General features: G+C 36.6%; 3 protein-coding genes across 8 annotated transcripts; 1 reads left to right on the top strand and 2 right to left on the bottom strand.

Annotated features, from left to right (window-relative positions):
- Nucleotides 1-243: 243 nt before the first annotated feature.
- On the top strand, nt 244-3,133 carry LOC115955724. Of its 4 annotated transcripts, none has more exons than XM_031074007.1 (2): nt 244-592; nt 1,598-3,133. In XM_031074007.1, exon 2 carries the CDS (start codon nt 1,638-1,640, stop codon nt 2,910-2,912), a length of 1,275 nt encoding a protein of 424 aa, XP_030929867.1. In that variant the 5' UTR covers nt 244-592; nt 1,598-1,637; the 3' UTR covers nt 2,913-3,133. The 4 variants fall into 4 exon arrangements, with proteins under 4 accessions (XP_030929867.1, XP_030929866.1, XP_030929868.1 ...); XM_031074006.1 differs by having other exon boundaries at nt 1,617-3,133; XM_031074008.1 differs by lacking the exon at nt 244-592 and adding an exon at nt 661-1,171 and having other exon boundaries at nt 1,617-3,133.
- Nucleotides 3,134-3,495: 362 nt separating this feature from the next.
- On the bottom strand, nt 3,496-9,047 carry LOC115958575 (protein TORNADO 1). Its single transcript, XM_031077006.1, has 3 exons — nt 7,113-9,047; nt 5,754-6,997; nt 3,496-5,030 (listed from the first exon to the last, which is right to left on the bottom strand). The coding sequence occupies exons 1-3, from the start codon at nt 8,614-8,616 to the stop codon at nt 3,642-3,644; spliced, it is 4,137 nt and encodes a 1,378-aa protein (XP_030932866.1). The 5' UTR covers nt 8,617-9,047; the 3' UTR covers nt 3,496-3,641.
- A 2,510-nt stretch (nt 9,048-11,557) lies between these two features.
- Nucleotides 11,558-16,062, bottom strand: LOC115955749 (heterogeneous nuclear ribonucleoprotein 1-like). 3 transcript variants are annotated; one of them, XM_031074059.1, is made up of 5 exons: nt 15,757-16,062; nt 15,501-15,624; nt 14,974-15,197; nt 13,439-14,639; nt 11,558-12,211 (listed from the first exon to the last, which is right to left on the bottom strand). In XM_031074059.1, the coding sequence occupies exons 3-5, from the start codon at nt 15,193-15,195 to the stop codon at nt 12,198-12,200; spliced, it is 1,437 nt and encodes a 478-aa protein (XP_030929919.1). In that variant the 5' UTR covers nt 15,196-15,197; nt 15,501-15,624; nt 15,757-16,062; the 3' UTR covers nt 11,558-12,197. The 3 variants fall into 3 exon arrangements, with proteins under 3 accessions (XP_030929919.1, XP_030929918.1, XP_030929920.1); XM_031074058.1 differs by having other exon boundaries at nt 14,974-15,200; XM_031074060.1 differs by lacking the exon at nt 15,501-15,624 and having other exon boundaries at nt 14,974-15,200.
- Between the last annotated feature and the right edge of the window lie 1,939 nt (nt 16,063-18,001).

Below are 18,001 nucleotides of genomic sequence, written 5' to 3' on the forward strand. Positions count from 1 at the left end.
TGTTGGTAATATGACAAACTGCACAGTTGGTACAGTGTGTGTGACCCATTGTTGATGTCCCACCTACAAACCGCACTCATCTCTTCTCTCATTGGTCCGCCTTATGCCAACGCGTGGGGCGGTGTATCTGCAAAACCCATCCTCTCTCTCTGTCTCTCTCTGTAACACTCTCTCTAATCCCCATAATTAAATATTAGCATTACAAAACTATCCCCTAAGCCACACACACATAAATATCCCATAAATAGTCTTGTTTTTTATAGGACACAAAAACAAACAAACAAAAATTACTCCTACACATATCATCAAAATTCTACTGCTTATTGAAACGCTTCCGACAAAGCTTTTATTAGCACACTCACCTAAAATTCTCAGTGTATTATATAGATTTTGTTCTGTTTCTCAGTTCACAGTTCACACGCCTCTATTTTCTGCCAAAAAAAACTTTAAAAACCAAGAAAAAAAAAAAGTTCACAGCTTTTATTAGCTCCCCAACACCACCACCACCTCGATTTACGAACTGGGTCTTTAACGGATCTTGGATTGGAGAGCCACACAGTGAGAAAAACCAGTTTGACTTTTGGAGCCAAAGGTAAAGGATAAGACATACTCATATCTCAGAAAAAAATAATAATAATTTTTTTTTTTTTTTGGTATTTCTTGTGGTGTTGATGGCTTTGAAGTAGTAAGAGTTTTAAGTGGACTTTTCGTTTTAGAATTGTGTGACACGATCTGGGTTACTGTGCTTTTCTTTCTTTTTTTGCTTTCCTTGTTTCACTCCCTTGGATTCCGGTAATAGTGTTTTTCTTTGTAGAATAAAGTTAGTAGCTTTATTGGAATATGTTCATATCCGAGGGTCACTGTTGATGAGTCTATGTTTGTTTATAAGTTTGGGGGTCTTGTTTTTTAAGTAGCTCACTGAAAGAAAGTCACAGTTTTTAGGGGTTTTGGCTTCTGGGTTTTGCTAATTTTGGTTCATTTCAGCTTTAAGCTAGTTGTGCTTCTGTGGGTTTTTGGGTTTTCAAGTAGTACTTGATTTTTTTGAAGTTTCATTTCTGGGGTTTCTTGGTTGTTGGGTTATGAGAGTTTAGTGTTAATTACTTAATTTCCAGCTCTGGCTTGGTTCTGGTTTTGCGGCTGTCTCACAGAACTGGCTTTCGTCTAATTTAAGGTTTGGCCGTCAGCTTTGAAGTTGTGTGTTCTTTGGCTTCTGGAATTTGAGAATTTTTCTCTTCTTCTCAGCTCAAGCTAGGTTTTGGAGTTGGTCAAGCTAAAAAATGTCCTTTTTTTGAAAATTTAGCTTCTGAATTTTGCTAAATTAGCTTCGTCTGGGCCTTCAATTTGTTTGATTCTCTGTTCTGATTCTATGTTTTAACTTTTAAGCAACAGTTCGTTTCAAAATTTGGCTTTGATTTTGGATCTTAAGTCCTGAGTTTTTTCTTGACCTGGAGTTTCTATTTAAGTTCTACTTTGGGTTTTTGGTTTTGACTTGTAAGAGGTTTGTTATTAAGCTTTGTGTCATTGGGACTGATTACATAAAGTAGAAAATTTCTAATTTTGAGTTATATTTGAGTTTCATTTGATTTTCTTCAAATAGATTTGTTGTGCTTTGCCAGGTTTCACTTCTGGGTGTTATCATGGACTCACCACAATCTGTTGTGTCACCATTCAAGAGCTCCCTCGTCGCTGAGCCTGAGAAGCAGAAATCAGACTTCTTTTCCAAGGGTATTGAGGTCAACAGCAAGGAAACTGCAGTGTATAACATAGAGGACTTCATTGGTGTTCTTGAGGTTTATGTACATCAGGCTAGGGACATCCATAACATATGCATATACCACAAGCAAGATGTTTATGCTAAGCTTTGCCTGACTAGTGATCCTGAAGACACAGTCTCCACCAAAACCATCAATGGTGGTGGGAGGAATCCGGTGTTCAACGACAATGTTCGTCTCAATGTTAGGACTGTTGATTCCTCACTCAAATGTGAGATATGGATGTTGAGCAGGGTGAGGAATTATCTGGAAGATCAGTTACTGGGGTTTGCTTTGGTTCCATTGTCCGAAGTCCTTATGAAGAATGGCAAATTGGAGAAAGAGTTCTCTCTATCTTCAACTGATCTGTTCCATTCCCCAGCTGGGTTTGTTCAATTGTCTCTCTCATATAATGGAGCTTCACCAGAAGTAATGGCTATTCCTGCAATGCCAAATGCTTTGGCCAGGGATGCAACTGTGGAGGATACAGAAATATCTGAGTCAATCCAAAGTGATTTTGATAAGATTGAATTCCCAGATCCTAAGATTGCAAATGAAGACCAGTTGATGGTTTCTGAGTATTTTGCGTTACCATGTAACAGTTTGGACTCTCAGAGCTCTGAGAGCTTGACCACTTCTGATACTGAAAACCAACTTAGTTCAGAAGTGGGTGGTCGTGTTGTGGAAAGCTTCTCAACTGGTACAGTTGAGTCCATCCAGTGTCCAAAGCCTGATTCTCCACCGAGCAGTGTGTCAACTAATGGGGTTTCTTCTCCTTCAGTCCCTGCAAGCTCAGAGTCTTCTGATGCTCAAGCAGCATCAAAATCTGCTAGTAAGGAACATGTTTCAGCTCCAAAAGAGAGTACTGTGGATGTTAAGGATGGTGATACTGATTCCTCTGGTGGGGAGCCAAGTGATGCAGTAAACAAGCCTGTTGTCACAGTGAACATTGAGCCAGAACAAAATGTGGTGCAGCAGGATATAGTGGACATGTACATGAAAAGCATGCAGCAGTTTACTGAGTCATTGGCAAAAATGAAGCTACCTTTGGACATGGACAATGGGTCAACCAATTCAGGAAATTCAAGCTCTGATCAGAAATTACAGGCATCAAAGAATACTGGTTCCCGTGTGTTTTATGGAAGTAGGGCTTTCTTCTGAGCTTTGGTTTCACTAGTTCAGAGGAAGACAGACAGGTGACTTTAGATTTAGAATGAAGGACTAATACTAGTAGTGAAGGTGTAATAATGTGTTATGTAGTGTGGTGTCTTCCTTTGTATGTTGAGATGTTTTAGATGACACAAATCATGACTTGTACCGGTTATAAGCTTTTCTTCTATTGCAACTGCTATTAGTATATATGAACTATTTCTGTTTTATCATTTGTTCTTTTTTAGCAACTTTTGGTTTCAACTACCAATAATTATGAAATCAAATTCTATTTAACAATAGGCCAATAATGTGTTTAATCATGAGTGCTGTTTTGGTCCCACACTCACATGGGGATTCAAATCTAAAAGTTGATTAGGCCAAGCATCTATGATTTTGCTTTCGGCTTTAGCATGATTAAACTCATAATCCAATGGACTTCATTCATTCTTATTTTCATCTTCCAGTTTGACTGTCTGGTTAATAATTTTGGACCAGGTTTATTGATTTCCGCTTTAAGACATCTATCTATGTATGTATCAACAAACAGAATATTGTGTTATCTTCAAATGGCGTTAACGAGCTTCCGAATGTGAAAGTTAGCAACTGCAAAGCAAGATCCATAAGCATTAAAATGCATTGAAGCACTTCTACAATCTGACATACTTTGAAAAGAGAACAAGATAGATAATAATAATAATAAAAAAAAAAAAGCAATTCTATTTCCCAATCTTATAAATTTCAAATAGGCACTTCAATTATTTCATTTGCTCTGATGCTCATATGCCTCCTACAGATCCATGCAATCTGGCCATTGTCCCTGTATCTCACTCTAAATAATCCAAACTTTTCTGCAATATCCTTTCCACTTGAGCACCTCCGCTGCCTCAGAAAATCCACAACCCATTGCTGTGCTGTTTTTAGATCTTGCTGAATATCCCTTGAGCCTTCTACAGCCCTACTTCTGCTCCGTCCCATAGCTGCAGCCCCCACAGCACCTGCGGCAACTGCTCCTCCTGCCCCATAAAGAAGGGAAGAGCCGCTTAGGTGGGCAACTTCCCTGCTCAAATCGGGTATCATTTCTCCCATCCCGGCTGCTAGATGAGCTCCTATCTTAAGAGCAAATGTTAACAATTTCATAAACTTCTTCATGTATGGAGCCAAACATTGAACAGCCCTGTTATCAACTTGCATTATTTCACAGCCCATCTGATCTTCAACAACATGCATTTCTTGCCGGTACTCACAGAGCATGTGAAGCCGGAGTGCATTCATCCCAGATATCATGTTTGTGACCAATCTCCTCGTGTAGTTTTCTGTTCTTACAAAAAAGAACATGTTGGGTACTTTCCTCTCTTCAAGTTGGACATTGTAGTTCACTAGGTAGTTCACTTTGCGATGAAGCTCGATGAGGAGTCTGTGTTCATAATATCTCAGCCCTTGGATCTCCTGTTTCAAATCTCTGATTTCTTGTTCAATGATCTTCAGTCTCTGCAGAACTGCTTCCACACCCTTGGCAATACCACCAAAAGTTGGATCAACTTTGTCGGGTTCATTACTTGTGGATAAAGACTGATCTGGTCCATCTGAGTTGTCCTCAGGTGGGACTTGCAATTCCACAGCAAGGTTGTATAGGTCATGATATCTTCGATGCAGTACTTCCCGAAAGTCATCATCTGATAGTAGGTCTCTGGCAAGATCAAATCCAGATCTTAGAATAGGTCTGCCAGAATCCGATACTGGACTCCAGGTGTGTTGATAATCATACATACTCTCTGCTGAAACTGAGAGCAGTGCCTGTTTCAATTGTTGCAGAGACACAAGTTGGGTTTTCCTATATCTTGGGGGTGTCAGGTTTTGCACACATTCTGGCCGCAGGACATTTTCAATCAAGGTGATCCCATTGCAGAAGCTATGGATTGCCGGGATTATGAGCTGCTGGATGAGTCTAAGGGTTTCTGTCAGGTTCTTGGTTGAGCAAGCGAGGACATCAATGTAGTAACCCAACTGTCCTCCAAGCTCTATTCTGATATAGATTCCATTGATGTTTATTGAGATGAGGTACTTCTCAAGACTGTAAGTTGCTCCGTGTTGGTTATGTAACCCTATAATTCTGTTGTGGAGATGCACCTGGGTTTTTATACAAATAAAGTTCAATTAGAAAATAGAGCCAAGAAAAGATTGTAGGGAATTTTTATCACATTGCTGCTTAAGAATTAGAATCTGATAGTCTCATGGTACTACTACCTACAGTGCTCAGTTGTGATTGTCTCACGGTTGGCTACAATATGACAATGCTGATATAAACATATATTCAATTGCAAATGCGATTAAGCACCAATTAAATTCACATCTGATTATTTCTTAATTAAGAAGAATATATCTACTAGATAATATACACCTGTTATATGTGGCATGGATTAACTATACAACAAAAACCGGAAATGTTTAAATTAGAATAGCCATCTGATTATATACTAAAGAGAAAAGGGATCAAACTAAAAGCAAAATTCAATTGATGCTTTGCTATTATCTAAAATTTATCCTTATTTACTTTAGTGTCTTACTTTATATCAATCTACATATGAACTGTGACATAGAAGTGGACTCCTAATAAAGTCATTACAAAAAGAAAAGTTCAGTTTTCTTTATGTCTATAGCATTGTATTCTCTATGCTCTCTAAAGCTCAGAACCAATGATTTCATGCATAATGTGTTTACAGGAGTTAAACAGGACGGAAGAATTTAAATTGAAAAAGATAAAGCTAAAAAGAAGAAGAAAAACAAAAACAAAAAAAAAAAAACAAAATAAAGAAAAATAAGAATGGCAGAGATGGGGATTGATATTCTTGCCTGCAAACGAGGAAAGAAACCTGGTGTGAGAAACGTGTGGCTTGAATCATCACACTCAAGATGCCTTCCTGCATAAAGGCAGTCAGGTGTGCTTAACTGCCATCTTTGTGGCTTTCCTCTGCCTTCTTCCAGAATTGAAGGGATCAATAATAGGGAATTTGGGTTTGATGGATCTTTTTCATAGCAGAGTTCAAGTTTCAGCATCATCCTCACAAGGTCACTTGCATCTAAGTTCTCAAATACCTTTGAACCCATTCCAGGAATCTGGCTTTGTAAACTTCCTCTTAGAATCTTTTCCAATTCTTTCCTACTAATGAATCCATTATTCTCTGTGGAGCTTTGCCTTCTAACATCTAATCTTATTAGTTGGCCAAGTACTTCACCGCAAAACCATTCACAATCTAAGATTAGAAACCCCGGATCATCGAAATAAATGACCTCACCTATATTATGAAGACAAGTAGCAACAGCCCGCCTTCTCATTTCCACCTTCTCTCTATTATCGTGTCTTGATCGAATTCTTAATGGTGGAACCTTGACTTGGCATAGCTCACCGAACTCTTTCAACTTCATTGCTGGCTTATTGAAGTTCTCTGATCTCCAGTCTGATAAAATTTGTATCAGATCATTGCAAAGTTGATAAACCCGAGGGACTCTTTGGAGAATTGTCTTGCTTGTTTTCCGAAGGTGATGTGTGAGTTTACTGACTGATGCAGACGATCTTGCATCAATTGTGAATACAGTTGGATAGAAGTCAACAAACCCCTGGAACTTGTCTCGCAGTCTCTGAATTGAATTTACAGTAGCCTGCAAGTTTTGTGATGGTTGATTGATTTTGTCATAGTGTGTGAGAACTATAGTTACATTTGGTAGCATACATTGTTGGACTGCTCTTCTAGAGTTCGAAACTATGAACCTGAGCCAATACTGAAGGTCTTCTTCTATTTCTGCCGGGGTCTTTGGTTCTCTGTTGCTGGGCTTCCGGAATAAACTGGATATGATCAAGAAGAATGATGCACTCCCATGCCCTGGAAACATGAGGTCATGGAGGGAATAAAACTCATGCTGACCAGCAAGGTTCCATATTGAAATCTTTGTGTCCTCATCTTTGAAAGTTCTTATCTTCATTCCATTTGTTCTAATAGCTTGTTCAACTGGGTTGACAAAAGTTCTAACTTGGTCCAGGTATGGTACCTTTGAAGAAGAGAAGTTTTGTGATATAGAGTTACACAGTGTAGACTTACCTGCAAATACAAATCAAAAAGTGCAATTATTTCAGTATAATTTCTTGAGTTCTATAGAAGAGCATAAATGTTAATTTAGTTCATTAAGCAACTCAGAATCTTTTAACACCCTTACCTGCATATTCTTGCCCACAGAAGAAAACTCTACAGCTTTTTGGCACTGTAAGTGGCATGTCCTTTAGCAAATCCATATCTGGTTCACTCTTCCCATTCTGGCCCAATCTTTTATAAATTCCATCAGTCTTTCCTGAATTTTGCAGCGGTGTCCTTGATAGATCAATGTCTTCAATCCAAGGATTGACCTGTAATGTCTCTGTAATTGTCTGAAGTACCAACTCTCCTTGAACCCCTTTGCAGCCCTGTAGAGATAAGTGTCTCAAAGTGGCATTCCTCTCCAAGCTCTTGAATATTTTGACAATATCATCTGGTCTCAAACTCTCATCATCGTATATTCCTAGACGGGTCACACTTTCATTGCTTGTCAGCATCTGTAAAATGGCTGCAAGCCCATCCCTTCCGATTTTAGTACTCCCACCTCCAAAAGTGACAGCCTTCAGAGTAATGTTGGCTTGGTATTGCAGGGCAGAAAACCTGCTCAAAGGGCAGAGTAGATGTTCCACACCTATTCCACTGAACCAGTTTCCATCAAGATACAGGCTTTCCAAACTCTGGTTCTTGAAGAGCCCAGCTGCAACATATACAACTCCCTTGTCTTTGAGGCAAGTTTTTGATAAGTTTACCTCTTTAAGACTCTTATTCTGTTCTAAAACCCATCGAAACTCCTTAGCCCACTTGGATTTTAGCCGGACTCCAGTCATGTCAAGTGACTTGACAGTTGAGTTACACCCAAGAGCACAAGCAACTCTACAAGCACCTGAAATGTTAAGTCTGTAAATTCGAAGTGTGCTGTTTTCAGGTGAAAACTCAACAACCTTTGAAATCTTTTCTCCATTTTCTCCACTCCAAATATGAACTTCCATAGTCCTGTTCCTTGCTAAAACTGCAGAAATAAGTGGGGTTGCTGTGATTGAACTTGAGTCGAAAATTGTCAACAGTTTGAGTGTTGAGTTTCCTTCGATCATCTTTGAGAGCTCCTCTGCCCCTTTTGACCCAATTGAGTCTTCCCATATTTGCAACTCTTCTAAGCTATCATTCACCTTAAGTGCAGAAGAAAGAATGCCAGCTCCAACATAGCCAATAGCAGATTCTGAAAATGTGATCTCTTTGATCACATTATTTCTCTTTAGAACATCAGAAAACTCTGACAAACATTCTGTATTGAATCTGTTTCTTCGAAACACAAGTTGCTTAATATTTGTGCTATTCTCAAGCAACACGCCAAGATTTAGTAGTTGTTGTAATTCCCATTCAACCTGGTGGAACTCTAAGTTTCTCAGAGATGATTGGATGTTTTTGGCTGTTCCTAATACTGTGAGGAGGTGAAGGAAGTATAGGAGGCTGTCCTTGGAAATGTTTATATTCATAGAGTTTTCTGTTTCTTGGAAACAACCTGAAGTTGGTTGAGAAAGGTAGAATGAGATGTTATGAAGGTTGAGTGTTTCAGATTTGATTGCATGCAGAACCCACTGAAGATCTCTGAAGTTTTGGTTTGATGCCATTGTTACTGTGAGAACTCTTTCAAGGTAATAGAAACTGGTTTGGTTTGGTAGAACACTAGAAAACCATGATCTCTGGAGAGCTTTTCTTTATCAATATATTTAAGTGCTCTTTTGAAAGTTGGGTATGCTGATTATAGCTGTTGCTTAATTAAGGGGTATGGTAATATGCATTCCTTGTTACCTTTTATTTGGCAGAATTGCCTGAAATTGTGAGTGCCTTTTGTCTATGATATTGACAATGATGTCCATGACAGATTTGATTGGGGTTCTCAAAAACTGATTTTGTCTAATGTTATATTCTCTACTTCTTTGTAAAGACATTCCTTTGAGAAACCTCCTTCTAAAGGTATGATTCTTTCACACAAGTATTCCTGTCTATACCTTGCACTTATTCTATGCATGATGGTGCATTAGTACTGATGATCACCTATATCTTAACCACATGATTGTTTTGTGATAGTTTATCTAAGTATTGATCATTATTGAATGTTTTGCTCATGTGTACACTTGGGATCAGGTAAAATTCACCTCTATAAACATTTGAGCTATCATAGCTTACAATGGATGAAATTGGAGCGTGGAGTTAAAATACCTACTTTTTTTGACCTTTTGCAATGTTGGAAAATACCACTCTTTCTTTTCTCTTCTTTTCCCATTGTAAGGAATAGGGAATCCTATAAAGTAGAATAGAAGGGAAAATGTGTGTGCGGGACAAATTACCCTCTCTTTAAGGAATCTCAATCATCCTGTTTACTGTCTAATTTGACTGTGGTCATGTACGGACTAATGATCCTCTTACTGTCTTCCATCGAGTATGAAGGAAAAAGATAGAAAAATTTTCATACTATGAAGTACTCATAGATGCTCAGAAGGAAAAATAATAAGACTTGTTTCTGGTGGAAGGAAAAAAATGTAATAGACTTGGATTCAATCATGTTGGGCAAATCACAATGATGTTATTATTATATTTTTAGCAGACAATGATTTTATTTTTACGGAATTAACAAATGAGCCTAGGAGATAAGCCTAGGCTTTTTTTTTTTTTTTGATAATTCAATAATTAGGGAAGAAGGATTTGAATCTTAAATGTTTACAATAAAAAAAAAAGGTGTAGATTGAACTCTAAGAATTTTGGCAAGATAAGCCTAGTTAATCATGCTACCACAAGGTTGTGCTTTTCTGGCATCAACCCAGAAATAGTATTCAAGCTCCGTTGGGCGTGCAATGGGCCCCCATGTCTATTATCCATGTGATCAAAACCGTCAATAGTGGGCCCACTAAACCCGTATAACCTTCAAGAAAAGAAAAGCACATGTCCAGTGATTCTATTGTATCACAGGTTGGCAAAACAATTGGAAAAAGCATATTTATGGTGCACAAGATAATTATTTTTGTCATACTTTTTCCTTTTGTTTGGGAAAACTCTTTCTTTTCTTTAGGGAGAGAAGGTTTATTAGTTTGTACAGTGAATCTTTTTCTTTCTTTCCTTGTCCAACTAAAAGCTAATTAAGCATTTGGATTGGAAAAGGGATTGATACTTCTAGACATTATGATTTCCAAAATTTGAACCACTTGATTCAAAATAAGTCAAGCGGCTGTCTAAGTATCCATCATGTGAAGGTTTTCCTTCCCTTAAATCTACCCAATTTGTTCAAAAAGCTTTCTGAAATTTTCCTGGCCACTATAAATGAACAGCATGATTTGGAAGTTGGAACTGCCCATTGTTAATGTGTGGCCTCTACTTTTCATGAGGATTCATTTATGATAACAGCTTTAAAGTCTTGGTAAAACAGGAAAGGCCACTGAAATAGCCTGTTCCCGGGAAAGATATTTAACTAAACTAACAGTCTGGCTGCTTACATTAAATATTGGCCATTTTATTGGTAAAACAAAATCAATTCAAAAGCCCCCCAAAAATGAATAAAGAATCAGAAGAAATATCTATAGGGCTAATCTGAACTTAAAGTTAATGAAGCAATGTTTATAGAAATATTTTGCCAAAATGCAGCATTCAGTAATGTATTAATTAAAATTGTTTAGGAGAAGAAAGGATTCAGGGTACTCTAGTTCAGAAACAAAACTGTCAGAGAAAATAATACATTCTTATTTGGTTCTTGACTTCTTGTGTGGGAAAATAGACTAAGAATAATTGTATACGCAATGGACAAAACTTAGGTACAGTACTTTATGTGCTGTTCCTTAGGTTCCTTTTTTAATATTCAGCCATGTGGTCACTTAATTAAAAAATACACTTTCATTCCATGAGAAAAATTCCACATGACAGAATCTTAAAAGGGAAACCTAAGAAACAACACCTAAATACTATACCTAAGTCTTGCTTATAAGCAAGATAGGCAAAACATAAAACATTGGAGGGTGACCTACATGACAACTATAATGAATCTTATCCAGATTAGGCATGGACAATGAACTCTCCCATTCAAGCAAAGTTTCCAGAATTTTTCTAGAGTAGGGCCCTAAATTTCTGAAGCTGGATGTCCCAACTTTGTGTTCCAAAGGTGGAGGAGAAGCCAAGAGGCCCAGAATTCATTTTTAAAGGATTCATAATAAATGTCATAAATTTCAGAACCATATTTTTGGCATGGTTAACACATTCCTCAAAAATCTCTTCACGTGTGTATGTGTCTGTGTGTGTGCGTGTGTGTGAGAGAGGAAGAGAGAGAGGACCACATGTATTGTATTTGCTTTGAGGCTATATGAAAGGTAATTCAAATGAAAGTGATATGAAAGACCAAGCAAAGCAAATCATATCCTAATCTTTGAAAGTAAGGATAAGAGTCAGTATGACCACACAGTAGACTCAAAAGATTAGGAACAGTCCATTAGCAGATGTAAACCCATAAAAGATACAACTACAAAAGCTATAAATACACATTGTAAATTTACATGCCGTCCAGGGTTCCAAAATATCACCATGATAAAACGGGAATTGTGATCAAACATTCATTTCATTCAGAAATAAGTGTGAACTTCTGTGTAAATGTTCAATTAAAAAATAAATCAAAATATTCAGTAGCTTATTTGATGGGGAACCTAGAAGGGTATCCCTCTAATGTTTCACACTAGTAAATCAAACTGAACCTCACGTACAAACTGAGAGAATCAAATCCGAACAGAGGAAGAAATATAAGGACAAGAGCTGGCAACTTTGCCAGACATTACAGCATTGAAAAAAATTCAAAAAATTAATACTCTATTTTTTTTTTTTTTTTTAACATACTACTACCGCTGGCGCTCCTCACCAGAGATGCACGATACATTAATTGGAACCACTCTTCCTGAGTATATATCCCGCAATCTGATTTTACAGCTCAACCAAATTCCAAGAAAGGAACCTATGTTCTGAAGAAAGAAAAAAGAAATCCCAAACCTTACACAAAATACCTTGTAAACTGCTTTCTCTCTGAATATGTATACATCAAATCAAGGAACTCCGTTAGCACTATATGATCAACTTCCTTGTAAGCAGAAATATCTTAATAAGGAAGATGTATGAAATTCACAATCCTTCAGCTGTTCTTCACCTAACATTACCATGTGCTGTCCAAATAACAAATCTCCTATGTAGCAATTCCTGAAGCAAAGGACATTGTATTGGTATAAATATTTTCAGACAAGTGTATAAGCAACAAATAATTCTCAAAACCAAGTGCCAACTTTTAAACTATCACATAGTTGATGGAAATTTATCTTCTTGTATAATTTTGAATAGATCAGCAAATTCAATTGCATATTATCTTTAAAAAAAAAGAAAGAGACAGGGTTTTGAATATATTGCTAAAACTTGATCAGCAAGCACATGCAGCATGTGGAAATATAGCATCCCCATTTGAGATTATCATGAGCATAGTGTTAAAGGGAGAGAGACAGAAGGTATTGATTCTAGAGGAAGTAAAAGTCCAAATGCCTAAGACATAGAAAATGGAAACTCCTGAATTTCTGTAAACACAGAGAGAGAGAGAGAGAGAGAGAGAGAGAGAGAGAGAGAGAGGGATGGTTCTGTTAGTACTTATTAGGTGTATGAGAAAAGCTTGACATGAATGATGGATCGCTTATAACTTTTTTGCATAAAAAAGTCAAGTTCTCACATTTACTTTTTTTTTATAAGTAAAATTTGATTTAATGGAAAAAGTCAAGTTCTCACATTTACCGAATCAGATTTTCAGCAATTGCAAGGTCACTTGGGAAATAAAGTTAGGTATCTATCAGAATTCTAGCAAAAGATTGCAAAAATTAATAACAGCTACTTTAAATGACAGCATCTCAGGATATCAGCATTGTATATGAGAATAATGCAAGTTAGCCCAATCACTAATATCATGAACCAATGAGGCATGAAACCAGTTTTCCAATCTTGGGTTTATAACACGGTTAGTTTCAATATGTAGTTGCCAAGAGCTTTGTAGCTCAACTGGCACCTCCTCGCGTTTCCAATGGAGATGTTTAGAGTTCAAATCTGCCCTTCTCTGAGGTAACTATTGATTTATAGAAATTAAAAAAAAAAAAAAAAGAAAATCTTTTAACACAATAATAAATGTTACTGTATAAAAATATTAGACCAACTTGTCTAGTTATAGAAATTCTTTTCTGAAGTCAACAAGCTTGAATCAAAACTCAAGTTTATAGATTGTCTATTTCCCTCTCATTGCATTTTTGCTTCTAAACAACCAAGTGCAAAGAAGATGAATCAACACTCAAGTTAACAGGTTTTCTGTTTCTCTTTCATTAAATCTTTTGCTTCTAAACCAAATTAAGTGCAAAGAAGATGACCAAAAATCATTTAATGAAGCCAAAGTGTTACCTCTATTTGCTTGTCTACTTGTAACGTTGTAACTTCCAATATAGCCCTCAGAACTTTTGGCTGTGACATCTGAAGACATATTGCCAAGCGCATAACCAAATGAGCCAGAACCATCTAGCTCAGGAGTAGTAGATCGCCAAGTTGAATCGCCATAAACAGAACCACTACGATACAAGTCACCGTAGGATCCCTCATAGCTTCCACTTGATGCAGCGAATGATGAAGATTGGGCTAAACCTGTGCCACTGTTTCTTCCATACCCTCCCCCAGCTCCCAACCCAAAGCTGTTGTCTCCACTGCCATAACCAATATTCCCACTAGTATAACCAGGAGGACTCCCTCCACCTTGAGTTGAACCAGGAGAAGGGCCCCAATTCGCACTACTATTTCCAAAAACTCCAAAACCCCCACTTCCAGAGTTCAAGTAAGCACCAGGGCTTGAAGAGTTCACAGCATTGTTAAGGCCCCCATTTCCCCAGACATTTCGAGTGGTGGAGCTTAGTAGAGAATCATTTCTTCCATTACCCCCACTATACCCAATAGGAGTGCTATACCTGTTTGAATTTCCACTATAATAAGGACTCAGCATCCGTGCATAGCCAAGACTATTGCCAAAGTTGGAATTGCCACCATAGCTTGGGCTCAACCCTGGCTCCAAATTCAGACTCATTCCATAACCAGTTGTACCAAATGGGGAAAACCCACTACGACCACTAGCAACCTGATTAAACCTACCATCCATCCTGACTCCATAACCTCCAACTGGGCTCATATTATAACCCTGAACATAATTGTTAAGGAAGCTATTGGCCCTACTCAAATTATAGTTATATCCTACAATAGGGCTCCGACTGGAACCTGGGGATAGTTCTTTTGGGACTGCCCTCTTGACCTCAACCATTTTACCATTCAATTCATGAAACTGTTTGAGGAGCACTCTATCCACTGCATCCTCAGAATCATAGGTGATGAAGCCAAAGCCTCTTGGCCTTTGGGTGTTGTGATCATACATCACTACAACATCGGTAATTGTACCAAACTGATCAAAGTATTTCTTAAAGTCGCTCTCAGTGACTGTGGATGCTAAACCTCCCACAAAAATCTTTTTGGTACGTCCAGGGCCTGGAGAACCATGAACACTACCAGGGGTTCTATTTAAAATGTGCTGATCATCCTTAGGTACAGCCTTCTTTGCCTCAACCTGAAAATTGAGAAAACAATTAACTAAAAAGCAAACAATTGCATGTCATTTTTGGTTTTACTTCAACAAATGGGGTCAAAGTTTCATCCAATGCAGGTTATTTATAAGTCAAATTTACAGCAAATCTCAGAATCATTGATTGTAGCTGGAGAGAGTGAGCAATAACAATGAATCCAATCTACAACTTAGTAAGGGAAATGTGAATTCAGAATCTAATTGGAAACGGTCCTAGAAACAAAAGATAGAGCATTTTCTAGGATCAAATAAGAAAACTAACAGAATGCCAATGAAATCCATGATACAAAAAGTGTGTATTTGCAAAGAAACCACTCACTGTGCGGCCATCAATTATGTGCTTGTCCATGATGACTCTTTCTGCAACAGCAGGATCTGCAAACACAACGAAACCAAAGCCACGAGCACGACCAGTGGCACGATCTCTCATGATCACTGCTTCCACCACCTCCCCATATTTCCTAAAATAGTCCTTAAGTCTTTCTTCATCTGTGTCCCAAGAAATCCCACCAATGAAGAGCTTTCCAAGATCTGATTCCATCTCTTCTACAATCAATCAACAAATTACCAACACAATCAATAATCTCAATCTCAACATACAAAAATTAAACAACTCCAACAAAAAACACCCAATTCAATTCAAATTCAACACCCCCACAATAAAAGTATCATAATTCAACAAGAATCTTCAACTTTTACCATCAGAACCAATCTAAATCATACAGTTACATAGATTGTCCACAAACTTAGACTTTTATACATCCAATAAAAATTCAAACTTTATCAGCAAAAGCAAATCAACACGATCAAAATGCAGAAACAACAATCGAGCTTGAAAATCCATACCTTCAATGAAAATTCAGACAGAACCCGATTGGTGCTCTGATCAAAACACAAAGTGGGTATTGATCAAATTCGATTTAGAACCATCGGATCCTTGTTCCACCAATCAGAGCATGACCCAAGAATCCTAATGACCCAACAAAACCAAATAAGCCCAGAATGACAAAAATTCTGATGGATCAAAAAGACCCAGATAAACAAACAAAAAAAAAGTTTCAATTTTGCAATAGAGATCAAAGAAAAAAGAGAGAATTTTTACCATATGAGGAGGACCCAGATGATGAAATGAGAGAAAACTAAGATCTAGGATGAGGAATAATGGTAATGGAAACAGAGGATGTGCTCATCCTCTATGGTTCTCTCTCTCTGTGTCTCTCTCTTTCTTTTTTATCTTTTTTGTTGGTTATTCCACTTCCCTTAATTAAATCAAAAGAAATGGAATTTGCTGCTGAAGATGGGTGAGAGACAATTTATAAATAGAGAGAGAGAGAGAAAGAAAGAAAGAGAGAGAGACTGGCAAAATCCTCTGGTGTAAGAATATTTGGAGGAGCCAAGAGAGATGACAGCAGATGATGATATTTTTATTTTTATTTTTATTTTTTGAAAAAAATTATATTTTTAATGTATTTAATATTTATTTATATATTTTTGTTTTTATGTTTTTGGAAAGCAATGGAAGTTGTAACCATACCCATATGAGCATTTCACAAAGTATTGCTTAGAATTGCAATGATAGAGCTGTGTATATTGGACCTATGCATTTTTGGTATGGGAACATTCTTTTGGACCACTTGGATTAAAATTTGAATATCATTTCCATTTTCATTTTTGAAAGGAAAATTTTGAATAATATTTTACATCTTTTTATTTATTTGTTTTGAGTGCAATGTCTCATAAGGTTGATGCTTTTTATCAAAAAGTAGTTCAAAATCAATCAAGCCATATAAAAAATTTGGTGTAACTATATTCTCTAATTACAGAGAAGTTAACAATGGACCTCATAACATGGGATTTAAACCAAAAAAAATAATCATAAACGTGTAGCATTAATCCAAACCATGTACTATTTTAACGGATATGAACTGTCACCTCTCCAAGTTCAAGTCAATCTTGAAAAGCTATGTATACTTGTGGCACAAATATAGGTTAAGGTTCAATAATAGGTATTTTATGTAAAAAGAAAAAAAAGAAGAGAGATGTTCTTCAATTTTCTTTCATCTAGAAATCGAACTCCACCCATATAAGCATTTTCACATGGTATTATTTGATTGGATTGGCATATATATTTGCATGTTAAGAGCAAGTCAATATTTGACCTTTGCAGTTTTTTTGGTCTTGGGACATACTTTTGGAGACTTATAAAAAAAATTGATTAAAATACAATTTACTTCACGTTTTAGTTTTTTCGTTCGTTCGTTCGTTTCTTTTACTTTTTCCTAGAATTAAAAGTCTTATTCTAAAAAAATGATATATATATATATATATATATATTTTAGAGGTTGTTTCCAAATGATTCAACCTTATGGACATTTGGCATGATGATGTTCTCTCTAATGCTTGGGGGTTCATTGTATGGTGTACCTCAAAGTTGCAAGATTTTAGATGTTGACGATTTTGAGAGTGCAAAGCATGAAAAAATGGACAATTTTTCTCTCTTTTACCCTATTTCTCTTTTTGGTTAAACTTAATGGGTTTCAACTACACCTTAAGTTAATGATGCTTTTGAAAGTTACTTTGGGATAGTTACTAAAGCCTTTTGATTGAAGGGAAGGAAAATATTGTTAAAGAAGTTTTTCAGGCTATACAGTCATATAGATACAAAGTATAAGTACCACTAAACAGAAATATGGACTTGGTTCAAAGTTTCATGTGTAAAGTTTGAATCCAAACCATGTTCTTGTCAACAGTCTTTACAACTTGTTATCCAAATTGAGAAGTTACCAACTCCCACTTCCTGTTGTAAATTCTTAAAATATGAAAATTGGGCAAATGGGACAACTCATTATTGCAATATTTCATTTTAATTTTTCTCAAAACCTTTTTAGTGTTTGTTGTCTGACTGTAATCCTAAACAATAGTTGTTTTGGTAATTTCCATATATATGCTTGTTTTGCAAAAGATTCTCATATGATATTCCTAACTCTAGTGTAACAGATATTTAGGCCTAAACTGATATGAAAAACTTTTCTGGTGAAGCCTGTAAGCATAAATTACATTTTAAAGTCATTATTAGAACACTTATTTTACTTAAAAGAGAAATAAACTTGTGGGGAATTTGAATTAGGTAAGGATTATGTGTGAAAGCAGAGCCATATAGGAAAAGAGACGTGTGAATATAACAGAAAGCAACAGGTACAACAAGAGATGTGCTTAAATTTTTTTTACCTTAAAAAATTTTAAGTTTTTTATTTATTTTTCTTTTAAATTACCTGATTTAATTCAGTTTAACATTTTACTGATTGGAATTGAGTGTACCAAAAGGAACTACTTATATTGAGGTTGGC

This window comes from Quercus lobata, chromosome 8, assembly GCF_001633185.2.
Source record: "Quercus lobata isolate SW786 chromosome 8, ValleyOak3.0 Primary Assembly, whole genome shotgun sequence".
Classification (NCBI taxonomy): Eukaryota; Viridiplantae; Streptophyta; class Magnoliopsida; order Fagales; family Fagaceae; genus Quercus; species Quercus lobata.

What these genes read in the sequence shown, in the direction of transcription:
- LOC115955724 (XM_031074007.1), top strand. Translation starts at nt 1,638, where the DNA reads ATGGACTCACCACAATCTGTTGTGTCACCATTCAAGAGCTCCCTCGTC.
- LOC115958575 (XM_031077006.1), bottom strand. Translation starts at nt 8,616, where the DNA reads ATGGCATCAAACCAAAACTTCAGAGATCTTCAGTGGGTTCTGCATGCA. An exon ending in CTGTGGGCAAGAATATGCAG is followed by an intron (nt 6,998 to 7,112) that starts GTAAGGGTGTTA and finishes TTGTATTTGCAG; the next exon opens with GTAAGTCTACACTGTGTAAC. An exon ending in GTTTCTTTCCTCGTTTGCAG is followed by an intron (nt 5,031 to 5,753) that starts GCAAGAATATCA and finishes ATAAAAACCCAG; the next exon opens with GTGCATCTCCACAACAGAAT.
- LOC115955749 (XM_031074060.1), bottom strand. Translation starts at nt 15,195, where the DNA reads ATGGAATCAGATCTTGGAAAGCTCTTCATTGGTGGGATTTCTTGGGAC. An exon ending in ACATAATTGATGGCCGCACA is followed by an intron (nt 14,640 to 14,973) that starts GTGAGTGGTTTC and finishes CTCAATTTTCAG; the next exon opens with GTTGAGGCAAAGAAGGCTGT.